We start from the raw sequence: 12,707 nt of genomic DNA on the forward strand, positions 1-12,707 counted from the left end.
GCCCCTACACTCTAACCACTAGGCTACCTGCCGTCCCTACACTCTAACCACTAGGCTACCTGCCGCCCCTACACGCTAACCACTAGGCTACCTGCCGTCCCTACACTCTAACCACTAGGCTACCTGCCACCCCTACACTCTAACCACTAGGCTACCTGCCTCCCCTACACTCTAACAACTAGGCTACCTGCCGTCCCTACACTCTAACCACTAGGCTACCTGCCGTCCCTACACTCTAACCACTAGGCTACCTGCCGCTACCTACACTCTAACCACTAGGCTACCTGCCGTCCCTACACTCTAACCACTAGGCTACCTGCCGTCCCTACACTCTAACCACTAGGCTACCTGCCGCTACCTACACTCTAACCACTAGGCTACCCTAACACCCCAAGTATGGGTGGAGATGGGAGGAGGATAATTGTACAATACTGGTAACATTCACTAATGTCATTACTTATACCTGGAAAATAGATGCAGCTTAATATGAGGGGTAGGTGATGATAATATGAGGGATAGGTGGAGATAATATGAGAGGTAGGTGGAGATAATATGAGAGGTAGGTGAAGATAATATAAGGGGTACGTGGAGATAATATGAGAGGTAGGTGGAGATAATATGAGAGGTAGGTGGATATAATATGAGGGGTAGGTGGAGATAATATGAGGGGTAGGTGGATATAATATGAGGGGTAGGTGGAGATAATATGAGAGGTAGGTGGATATAATATGAGGGGTAGGTGGAGATAATATGAGAGGTAGGTGGATATAATATGAGGGGTAGGTGGAGATAATATGAGAGGTAGGTGGAGATAATATGAGGGGTAGGTGGAGATAATATGAGGGGTAGGCGGAGATAATATGAGAGGTAGGTGATGATAATATGAGGGGTAGGTGGAGATAATATGAGGGGTAGGTGGAGATAATATGAGGGGTAGGTGGAGATAATATGAGAGGTAGGTGGAGATAATATGAGGGGTAGGTGGAGATAATATGAGGGGTAGGTGGAGATAATATGAGAGGTAGGTGGAGATAATATGAGGGGTAGGTGGAGATAATATGAGAGGTAGGTGGAGATAATATGAGGGGTAGGTGGAGATAATATGAGGGGTAGGTGGAGATAATATGAGGGGTAGGTGGAGATAATATGAGGGGTAGGTGGAGATAATATGAGAGGTAGGTGTAGATAATATGAGGGGTAGGCGGAGATAATATGAGGGGTAGGTGGAGATAATATGAGAGGTAGGTGGAGATAATATTAGGGGTAGGGGATGATAATATGAGAGGTAGGTGGAGATAATATGAGAGGCAGGTGGAGATAATATGAGGGGTAGGGGGAGATAATATGAGAGGTAGGTGGAGATAATATGAGAGGTATGGGGAGATAAAAGGAGGGGTAGGTGGAGATAATATGAGGGGTAGGTGGAGATAATATGAGAGGTAGGTGATGATAATATGAGAGGTAGGTGGAGATAATATGAGGGGTAGGGGGAGATAATATGAGAGGTAGGTGGAGATAATATGAGAGGCAGGTGGAGATAGTATGAGGGGTAGGGGGAGATAATATGAGAGGTAGGTGGAGATAATATGAGAGGTATGGGGAGATAAAAGGAGGGGTAGGTGGAGATAATATGAGGGGTAGGTGGAGATAATATGAGGGATAGGTGGAGATAATATGAGAGGTAGGTGGAGATAATATGAGAGGTAGGTGGAGATAATATGAGAGGTAGGTGGAGATAATATGAGGGGTAGGTGGAGATAATATGAGAGGTAGGTGGAGATAATATGAGAGGTAGGTGGAGATAATATGAGAGGTAGGTGGAGATAATATGAGGGGTAGGTGGAGATAATATGAGGGGTAGGTGGAGATAATATGAGGGGTAGGTGGAGATAATATGAGAGGTAGGTGGAGATAATATGAGAGGTAGGTGTAGATAATATGAGAGGTAGGTGGAGATAATGTGAGAGGTAGGTAGAGATAATATAAGAGGTAGGTGGAGATAATATGAGAGGTAGGTGGAGATAATGAGGGGTAGGTGGATATAATATGAGAGGTAGGTGGAGATAATATGAGAGGTAGGTGGAGATAATATGAGGGGTAGGTGAAGATAATATGAGAGGTAGGTGGAGATAATATGAGAGGTAGGTGGAGATAATATGAGAGGTAGGTGGAGATAATATGAGGGGTAGGTGGATATAATATGAGAGGTAGGTGGAGATAATATGAGGGGTAGGTGGAGATAATATGAAAGTGTAAATTCATAGCATGAATGATTTAATCTCCCAGAGCCTGATTTTTCCTGACAGTTGGCTCCGATGTCTCGCTCCATTATGCATGTCATTTTTATTCCTTCAACTGGGTCGCTGCTCGGCTCTATCAGACCAAAGTGTTTGAAATTGTCAGCAAGAGAAAGGCGTTGGTTCTCTCTGGATATCAACCGTCAGCTTCACAGCCCAGCCTGAGAGAGAGAAAGAGGGGGGGAGAGAGAGAGAGGGGGGGGGGGGGGGAGAGAGAGAGAGAGAGATGAGGGGAAAATAACATTAACAAGACATGAGAGAGAGAGCCTGAGTATGCATGTCTCTAGCCACCCTGACTGCCTGCCGCTGGCACAACCCTAGAAACAGGAGGAGAGAGCGAGGGAGGAGATGGAGGAGGATAAGGAAGAGAGGTTCCGATGCTCTTGCCATACTCCAGGGGATGAAGCAGGGAGGTTTGTAGTTCTTTTCCTTTGTTGTCTGCTGCTGCTTCCCTTCCGTAGCCACACCCACATAGCCAGCCAGCCAGCCAGCCAACTAGATGCTGCTTCCCTTCCTTAGACACACCCACATAGCCAGCCAGCCAGCCAACCAGCTGCTGCTTCCCTTCCTTAGCCACACCCACATAGCCGGCCAGCCAGCCAAACAGCTGCTGCTTCCCTTCCTTAGCCACACCCACATAGCAGGCCAGCCAACCAGATGCAACCTCCTTTCCTTAGCCACACCCACATAGCCAGCCAGCCAACCAGCTACTGCTTCCCTTCCTTAGCCACACCCACAAAGCTGGCCAGCCAACCAGATGCTGCCTCCTTTCATTAGCCACACCCACATAGCCATCCAGCCAGCCAACCAGCTGCTGCTTCCCTTCCTTTGCCACACCCACATAGCAGGCCAGCCAACCAGATGCTGCCTCCTTTCCTAAGCCACACCCACATAGCCAGCCAGCCAACCAGCTGCTGCATCCATTCCTTAGCCACACCCACATAGCCAGCCAACCAGATGCTGCTTCCCTTCCTTAGCCACATCCCACATAGCCAGTTAGCCAACCAGCTGCTGCATCCATTCCTTAGCCACACCCACATAGCCAGCCAACCAGATGCTGCCTCCTTTCCTTAGCCACACCCACATAGCCAGCCAGCCAACCAGCTGCTGCATCCATTCCTTAGCCACACCCACATAGCCAGCCAACCAGCTGCTGCTTCCCTTCCTTAGCCACACCCACATAGCCAGCCAGCCAAACAGCTGCTGCATCCATTCCTTAGCCACACCCACATAGCCAGCCAACCAGATGCTGCTTCCCTTCCTTAGCCACATCCCACAAAGCCAGACAGCCAACCAGCTGCTGCTTCCCTTCCTTAGCCACACCCACATAGCCAGCCAGCCAACCAGATGCTGCCTCCCTTCCTTAGCCACATCCCACATAGCCAGCCAGCCAACCAGATGCTGCTTCCCTTCCTTAGCCACACCCACATAGCCAGCCAGCCAACCAGATGCTGCTTCCCTTCCTTAGACACACCCACATAGCCAGCCAGCCAACCAGCTGCTGCTTCCCTTCCTTAGCAACACCCACATAGCTGGCCAGCCAACCAGATGCTGCTTCCCTTCCTTAGCCACACCCACATAGCCAGCCAGCCAGCCAGATGCTGCTTCCCGTCCTTAGCCACACCCACATAGCCAGCCAGCCAGTTAGCTTCTGCTTCCCTTCCTTAGCCACACCCACATAGCCAGCCAACCAGATGCTGCTTCCCTTCCTTAGCCACATCCCACATAGCAGCACACTGCTGCAGCAGCCTATCAGACGATCAGCCTATCGGTCGTTATCAATACGGTGCAGAGCTTTCGATGTAGACGCTGGGGGACAAGGAGATCCCAGCTCCGCTAAAACCACTGACAACTACGTGCCGTTTCCAAGGGATGATTATCTGGTTTGAATATCATCACCTCTTCAAGAGCATAGTCACAACTACACATATGTGATTACTCCACATATCGCTCTATCATCAGAGATATACAGCTAGTAACTGTCTAGTTCTATCATCAGAGTTATACAGCTAGTAACTGTTTAGCTCTGTTATACAGCTAGTAACTGTTTAGTTCTATCATCAGAGTTATACAGCTAGTAACTGTTTAGCTCTGTTATACAGCTAGTAACTGTCTAGTTCTATCATCAGAGTTATACAGCTAGTAACTGTTTAGCTCTGTTATACAGCTAGTAACTGTTTAGCTCTGTTATCCAGCTAGTAACTGTTTAGTTCTATCATCAGAGTTATACAGCTAGTAACTGTTTAGCTCTATCATCAGAGTTATACAGCTAGTAACTGTTTAGCTCTGTTATACAGCTAGTAACTGTTTAGCTCTGTTATACAGCTAGTAACTGTCTAGTTCTATCATCAGAGTTATACAGCTAGTAACTGTTTAGCTCTATCATCAGAGTTATACAGCTAGTAACTGTTTAGCTCTGTTACACAGCTAGTAACTGTTTAGCTCTGTTATACAGCTAGTAACTGTTTAGCTCTATCATCAGAGATATACAGCTAGTAACTGTTTAGTTATATCATCAGAGTTATACAGCTAGTAACTGTTTAGCTCTGTTAAACAGCTAGTAACTGTTTAGTTATATCATCAGAGTTATACAGCTAGTAACTGTTTAGCTCTATCATCAGAGTTATACAGCTAGTAACTGTTTAGCTCTGTTATACAGCTATTAACTGTTTAGCTCTATCATCAGAGATATACAGCTAGTAACTGTTTAGTTATATCATCAGAGTTATACAGCTAGTAACTGTTTAGCTCTATCATCAGAGTTATACAGCTAGTAACTGTTTAGCTCTGTTATACAGCTAGTAACTGTTTAGTTATATCATCAGAGTTATACAGCTAGTAACTGTTTAGCTCTATCATCAGAGTTATACAGCTAGTAACTGTTTAGCTCTGTTATACAGATATTAACTGTTTAGCTCTATCATCAGAGTTATACAGCTAGTAACTGTTTAGTTCTATCATCAGAGTTATACAGCTAGTAACTGTTTAGCTCTGTCATCAGAGATATACAGCTAGTAACTGTTTAGTTCTATCATCAGAGTTATACAGCTAGTAACTGTTTAGCTCTGTTATACAGCTAGTAACTGTTTAGCTCTGTTATACAGCTAGTAACTGTCTAGCTCTATCATCAGAGATATACAGCTAGTAACGGTTTAGCTCTGTTATACAGCTAGTAACTGTTTAGCTCTATCATCAGAGATATACAGCTAGTAACGGTTTAGCTCTGTTATACAGCTAGTAACTGTTTAGCTCTATCATCAGAGTTATACAGCTAGTAACTGTTTAGCTCTGTTATACAGCTAGTAACTGTTTAGCTCTGTTATACAGCTATTAACTGTTTAGCTCTATCATCAGAGATATACAGCTAGTAACTGTTTAGCTCTGTTATTCAGCTAGTAACTGTTTAGCTCTATCATCAGAGATATACAGCTAGTAACTGTCTAGTTCTATCATCAGAGTTATACAGCTAGTAACTGTTTAGCTCTGTTATACAGCTAGTAACTGTCTAGTTCTATCATCAGAGTTATACAGCTAGTAACTGTTTAGCTCTGTTATCCAGCTAGTAACTGTCTAGCTCTATCATCAGAGTTATACAGCTAGTAACTGTTTAGCTCTATCATCAGAGTTATACAGCTAGTAACTGTTTAGCTCTGTTATACAGCTAGTAACTGTTTAGTTCTATCATCAGAGATATACAGCTAGTAACTGTTTAGCTCTGTCATCAGAGATATACAGCTAGTAACTGTTTAGCTCTATCATCAGAGTTATACAGCTAGTAACTGTTTAGCTCTGTTATACAGCTAGTAACTGTTTAGCTCTGTTATACAGCTAGTAACTGTTTAGCTCTATCATCAGAGTTATACAGCTAGTAACTGTCTAGTTCTATCATCAGAGTTATACAGCTAGTAACTGTTTAGCTCTGTTATACAGCTAGTAACTGTCTAGCTCTATCATCAGAGTTATACAGCTAGTAACTGTTTAGCTCTGTTATACAGCTAGTAACTGTTTAGCTCTGTTATACAGCTAGTAACTGTTTAGCTCTGTTATACAGCTAGTAACTGTTTAGCCTGTTGGGGATGGGGGCGCTGTTTAGACTACTTATGCTAATTTGGCTAATTTTTTAAACGGCTTCCCACAAAATCCTTGATCGTACAATATGCATATTATTATTATTATTGGATAGAAAACAGTCTATAGTTTCTATAGGAGTTGAAATTTTGTCTCTAAGTGGAACAGAGCCCATTCTACAGCAATTTCCCTGACATGGAGTCAGATTTGAGAAATGTTGGCCACTCTTCTGAAGTCATTTAAAAGGGCACTGTCGTTGCTATGACTATACGGACACTTCTTACGTCTTCCCCTGGATGCCTTTACGTGATGACGATTCCAACGGGGTCGATTGCGCGTTCACAGGCCCTACAAATGAAAAAACCCTGAAGCTAGTCATTCTTTGGGAGCTGCGTCATGAGCCTAGAGGACACCGGCGCGCACCTGTTCCAAGCGTTAGTTTAGCCTGTTATATTTCTCCGGTCATCTTTTCACTCGTTTTAGGAGTTAAAAACATCATAAGGTAGTTAATTTAAGGCGTTTTATAGCAATTTATATCCGTTTAGTGCGATTTTGGGACATTTATTTTTGCAACGATGTGAAAAGTTGGGCACGCTTTTTAGTTCATCCCGAACGCAGTTGACATTTCCACATGGCAAGAGGACAGCTTTCCACCAAAAGACGATTTCTCCCAAGAAAGGATCCTTTGCCCAAGATACTGATGGAAGAACAGCTCAAGGTAGGACATTTTTATTATGATAAATCGTGTTTCTGTCGAAACATTTTAGTGGCTTAGGACGCCATGTTTTTTGACGTAGCTTCGCTTGGCGCAAACTGTATTGAAAAGTAAGGATAAATTAAAAAATGTAATAACGCAATTGTATTAAGAATTAAATTGTCTATCAATCCCTGTCCACCCTATATTTTTTAGTCACGTTTATGAGTATTTATGTATAAGAGTAGATCACTGTCTAAGTGGCGCAAGGACATTTTCTGACCAGCTGAGCTACATTTCACATTGTCTAACCATGATTTTGGTGGCTAAATATAAACATTTTCGATCAAACTCTATATGGATTGTGTAATATGATGTTACAGGAGTGTCATCTGAAGAATTCTGAGAAGGTTAGTGAAAAAATTAATATATTTTTGGCGATGTTGACGTTATCGCCCACTTTGGCTAGAATCAATGCTGGGCTGCTATGTGCTATGTGCTATGCTAATATAACGATTTATTGTGTTTTCGCTGTAAGACACTTAGAAAATCTGAAATATTGTCTGTATTCACAGGATCTGTGTCTTTCGATTCGTGTATGCTGTGTATTTTTACGAAATGTTTGATGATTAGTAGTTAGGTAAACACGTTGCTCATTGTAATTATTCTAGTCCATTTGTGATGGTGGGTGCAATTGTAAACTATGCCATCTACCTGAAATATGCACTTTTTTCTAACAAAACCTATCCCATACCATAAATATGTTATCAGACTGTCATCTAATGAGTTTTTTTGTTGGTTAGGGGCTATAAATATCTTAGTTTAGCCGAATTGGTGATGGCTACTGGTGTTGGTGGACAAATAAAAGATGGTGGATTATGCTAATGTGTTTTTAGGTAATAGATGTACATCTTTACATATTGTGTCTTCCCTGTAAAACATTTTAAAAATCGGAAATGTTGACTGGATTCACAAGATCTGTGTCTTTCATTAGCTGTATTGGACTTTAATGTGTGAAAGTTAAATATTTTAAAAAAATATTTTTTTTGAATTTCGCGGCACTGGTTTTTCAGTGGGGGGGGGGGGGTGTGCCGCTAGCGCCACGCTGATCTTAGACAGGTTAGCTCTATCATCAGAGTTATACAGCTAGTAACTGTCTAGTTCTATCATCAGAGTTATACAGCTAGTAACTGTTTAGCTCTGTTATACAGCTAGTAACTGTTCAGCTCTGTTATACAGCTAGTAACTGTTTAGTTCTGTTATTCAGCTAGTAACTGTCTAGCTCTATCATCAGAGTTATACAGCTAGTAACTGTTTAGCTCTGTTATACAGCTAGTAACTGTTTAGTTCTGTTATACAGCTAGTAACTGTTTAGTTCTATCATCAGAGTTATACAGCTAGTAACTGTTTAGTTATATCATCAGAGTTATACAGCTAGTAACTGTTTAGTTCTGTTATTCAGCTAGTAACTGTTTAGCTCTATCATCAGAGATATACAGCTAGTAACTGTCTAGTTCTATCATCAGAGTTATACAGCTAGTAACTGCATGCTTTTCATGATCAGTAAACATAGCAGCGGCTCAGCCTAGCTCAGGGAGGCTGATGGAGATCTAGCTAGTCCCTCTCTTCCCTCCTCCCCAGTGACGGCCAGATTAGACCGGTGATCAATGCAGACCAGCTAAGAAATGCAGTTACAGGAAGAGTGATTGATAACTGCTAGAAGAGAAGGATAGAGGGAGGGAGATAGAGAGAGAGCAGGAGAGAGCGCGAGAGCGAGAGAGAGCGAAAGAGAGAGAAAGAGCAGGAGAGAACAAGAGCAGGAGAGAGAGAGAAAGCAGGAGAGAGAGCAGGAAAGAGAGGGAGTGAGAGAGAGAGAGAGAGAGGGATAGAGACAGCGAGAGAAAGAGTGAGAGAGAGAGAGAGAGAGACAGAGTGAGAGAGAGAGAGAGAGAGAGAGAGAGAGAGAGAGAGAGAGAGAGAGAGAGAGAGAGAGAGAGAGAGAGAGAGAGAGAGAGAGAGAGAGAGAGAGAGAGAGAGAGAGAGAGACAGAGAGAGAGACAGAGACAGAGAGATGGTGAAAAGGGGAAAAAGCAGTTGGTACCAAAAAGGATGCTGTATTGTCTGTCCTGAAAGTCTCGCCGCTCTGCGCTGCAATCCCAAGGACTCTCCACACGATGGCTGGTTGGCTGCGACACTAGGTGCTGGTTTCTGGACTGGAAGTGAAGTGAAGGTAAGGCACTCCCTCTCTCTCTCTCTCTCTCTCTCTCTCTCTCTCTCTCTCTCTCTCTCTCTCTCTCTCTCTCTCTCTCTCTCTCTGTCTCTCTCTCTCTAAGCCTGTCTGCCCTGCCTCTCTCTCTCTCTCTCTCTCTCTCTCTCTCTCTCTCTCTCTCTCTCTCTCTCTCTCTCTCTCTCTCTCTCTCTCTCTCTCTCTCCAAGCCTGTCTGCCCTGCCTCTCTCTCCACCCAGACATGACTGGGGATTGATTTAGGTCAGCAAGTCTGGGGCTCTGCTGCACTCTGTCTCCGCTCGCCATTCATTCGCTCATCTGAAAAGGTCGGCGATGGTGATGGTCGCAGGGACTTGCCAGATGGGTGGTAGCAACAGTGGGGGTCTAGCCAGAGCCGAAGTGAGAGGATAGGATGCCAGGACGCCGGGCCCGAGTTGATTGGCACCTGAACGACGAAAGAGGAGGAGAGATGAAGACAGGAGGAGGGGAAGAGCAGAGTTATTTTGTCTACAAGCAGACAAGTGCCATCCAGCCAGAGGGGTCGTCGTCTGTCTGTAGGACAGTGTGTTATTGCTTTAATGCACCATGGATTTGGCAACCATCTGTCCACCGTCAAAAAACTGTGGGCAAATGCCACATTCTCTCTCTTCCAACCCAGAACATAGATCCACGTTTATTTGTTATTTTCTCTCTCTCTTTCTCTGGTTTGAATATTCCTTCTTGCAGTCGCACCGGGTATGTCCTCCCAGGAACACGAAGGGGAAGACGACACATCGGGTATGTCCTCCCAGGAACACGAAGGGAAGACGACACATCGGGTATGTCCTCCCAGGAACACGAAGGGGAAGGGGACACATCGGGTATGTCCTCCCAGGAACACGAAGGGGAAGACGACACATCGGGTATGTCCTCCCAGGAACACGAAGGGGAAGACGACACATCGGGTATGTCCTCCCAGGAACATGAAGGGGAAGGGGACACATCAGGTATGTCCTCCCAGGAACACGAAGGGAAGACGACACATCGGGTATGTCCTCCCAGGAACACGAAGGGGAAGGCGACACATCGGGTATGTCCTCCCAGGAACACGAAGGGGAGACGACACATCGGGTATGTCCTCCCAGGAACACGAAGGGAAGACGACACATCGGGTATGTCCTCCCAGGAACAGGAAGGGAAGGCGACACATCGGGTATGTCCACCCAGGAACACGAAGGGAAGACGACACATCGGGTATGTCCTCCCAGGAACACGAAGGGAAGACGACACATCGGGTATGTCCTCCCAGGAACACGAAGGGAAGACGACACATCGGGTATGTCCTCCCAGGAACAGGAAGGGAAGGCGACACATCGGGTATGTCCACCCAGGAACACGAAGGGAAGACAACTGAGTAAAATAACATTTTGGATTAACGAGAGTCCGCAGAAAAGAAGAGGAGCCGCTTCACTTTGGCTTTTTCTCCCCCTTCCGCCGCAAAAAATCATTTCCCAGCTGTGTTTCTTCCTCTCTTCCTCCCAGCGTCTGTCTGGCTTGGCGCACTGCGACTGGGAAACTGTAGTTGGTAGCACACAGAGTTCTCTCTCTCTCTGCCAGTTGCAAACTGTGGAAGGCACGCAGCGGCAGCTTCGTGACACAGCAAACAGCTGACATGGTGCTATCCCTCAATGTCCTGAGCAAGCTGTGGCTGGGGGGGGGGGGGGGGGGGGGGGGGCTGGAGGGCTGGAGGGCTGGAGGGCTGGAGGGCTGGAGGGCTGGAGGGCTGGGGCTGGAGGGCTGGAGGGCTGGAGGGCTGGACGGATGGACAGAAGCCGGGAGGAGGAGGGGGGTGTTGGCTAAGACCTAGACTACACCTCCTAGAACAGAGCAGATGATCGACACACAGCGTTCAGACTGCCTCGCTGTGCCACACTGCTGACCAGACTAGACGCCACACACACACACACACACACACACACACACACACACACACACACACACACACACACACACACACACACATCACCGCTGACCTGACCACACCGCTCCAGACAACATCGACCACAGTAGAGACAGGATGGAGGGAGAGGACTGTGCTCTGTCTGACTTGGCCCCTACCCTCTCTCTCTCTCTCTCTCTCTGTCTCTCTCTCTGTCTCTCTCTCTCTGTCTCTCTGTCTCTCTGTCTCTCTCTCTCTCTCTGTCTCTCTGTCTCTCTCTCTCTGCCTCTCTGTCTCTCTCTCTCTTTCCCTTGCTCTCTCTTTCTCCTCCCAAATCCTCCTCCCGTGTCTCTTACTCACTCGCCACCTGTGCATCTCACCACAGAGACATGACTCCTCCCTTCTTACTCCCTCACCACTGTTTATCTCACCACAGAGACATGACTCCTCCCTCCTTACTCCCTCACCACTGTTTATCTCACCACAGAGACATGACTCCTCCCTCCTTACTCCCTCACCACTGCTCATCTCACCACAGAGACATGACTCCTCACTCCTTACTCCCTCACCACTGCTCATCTCACCACAGAGACATGACTCCTCACTCCTTACTCCCTCACCACTGCTCATCTCACCACAGAGACATGTTTCCTCCCTCCTTACTCCCTCACCACTGCTCATCTCACCACAGAGACATGACTCCTCACTCCTTACTCCCTCACCACTGTTTATCTCACCACAGAGACATGACTCCTCCCTCCTTACTCCCTCACCACTGCTCATCTCACCACAGAGACATGTTTCCTCCCTCCTTACTCCCTCACCACTGTTTATCTCATCACAGAGACATGTTTCCTACCTCCTTACTCCCTCACCACTGTTTATCTCACCACAAAGACATGACTCCTCCCTCCTTACTCCCTCACCACTGCTCATCTCACCACAGAGACATGACTCCTTGTGCCGGATAATTTGGATGAGTTGAGGAGAGGAGTAGGGACGATGAGAAGGACAGTACGTTGAGGTCTGAAGTAATTGCATTGCCTTGTGAGTTCAGCTCTGAGGTTCTAGTCTAAAACACCTGATCTCTAGTCTATAACACCTGGTCTAGTCTATAACACCTGGTCTAGTCTAAAACACCTGGTCTAGTCTAAAACACCTGGTCTAGTCTATAACACCTGGTCTAATCTATAACACCTAGTCTAGTCTATAACACCTGGTCTAGTCTAAAACACCTGGTCTAGTCTATAACACCTAGTCTAGTCTATAACACCTGGTCTAGTCTATAACACCTGCTCTCTAGTATATAACACCTGATCTCTAGTCCATAACACCTGCTCTCTAGTCTATAACACCTGGTCTCTAGTCTATAACACCTGATCTCTAGTCCATAACACCTGGTCTAGTCTATTACACTTGGTCTAGTCTATAACACCTGGTCTAGTCTATAACACCTGCTCTCTAGTATATAACACCTGATCTCTAGTCCATAACACCTGATCT

The 12,707-nt window shown here is 45.8% G+C and overlaps 1 protein-coding gene across 1 annotated transcript; it reads right to left on the reverse strand.

The window, feature by feature from the left end:
• Positions 1–381: 381 nt before the first annotated feature.
• Positions 382–9,612, reverse strand: LOC129856868 (adhesive plaque matrix protein-like). Its single transcript, XM_055924598.1, has 2 exons — positions 9,161–9,612; positions 382–2,458 (listed from the first exon to the last, which is right to left on the reverse strand). Exon 2 carries the CDS (start codon positions 2,339–2,341, stop codon positions 482–484), a length of 1,860 nt encoding a protein of 619 aa, XP_055780573.1. The 5' UTR covers positions 2,342–2,458; positions 9,161–9,612; the 3' UTR covers positions 382–481.
• Positions 9,613–12,707: the final 3,095 nt, after the last annotated feature.

Source organism: Salvelinus fontinalis, chromosome 6, assembly GCF_029448725.1.
Source record: "Salvelinus fontinalis isolate EN_2023a chromosome 6, ASM2944872v1, whole genome shotgun sequence".
NCBI lineage: Eukaryota > Metazoa > Chordata > Actinopteri > Salmoniformes > Salmonidae > Salvelinus > Salvelinus fontinalis.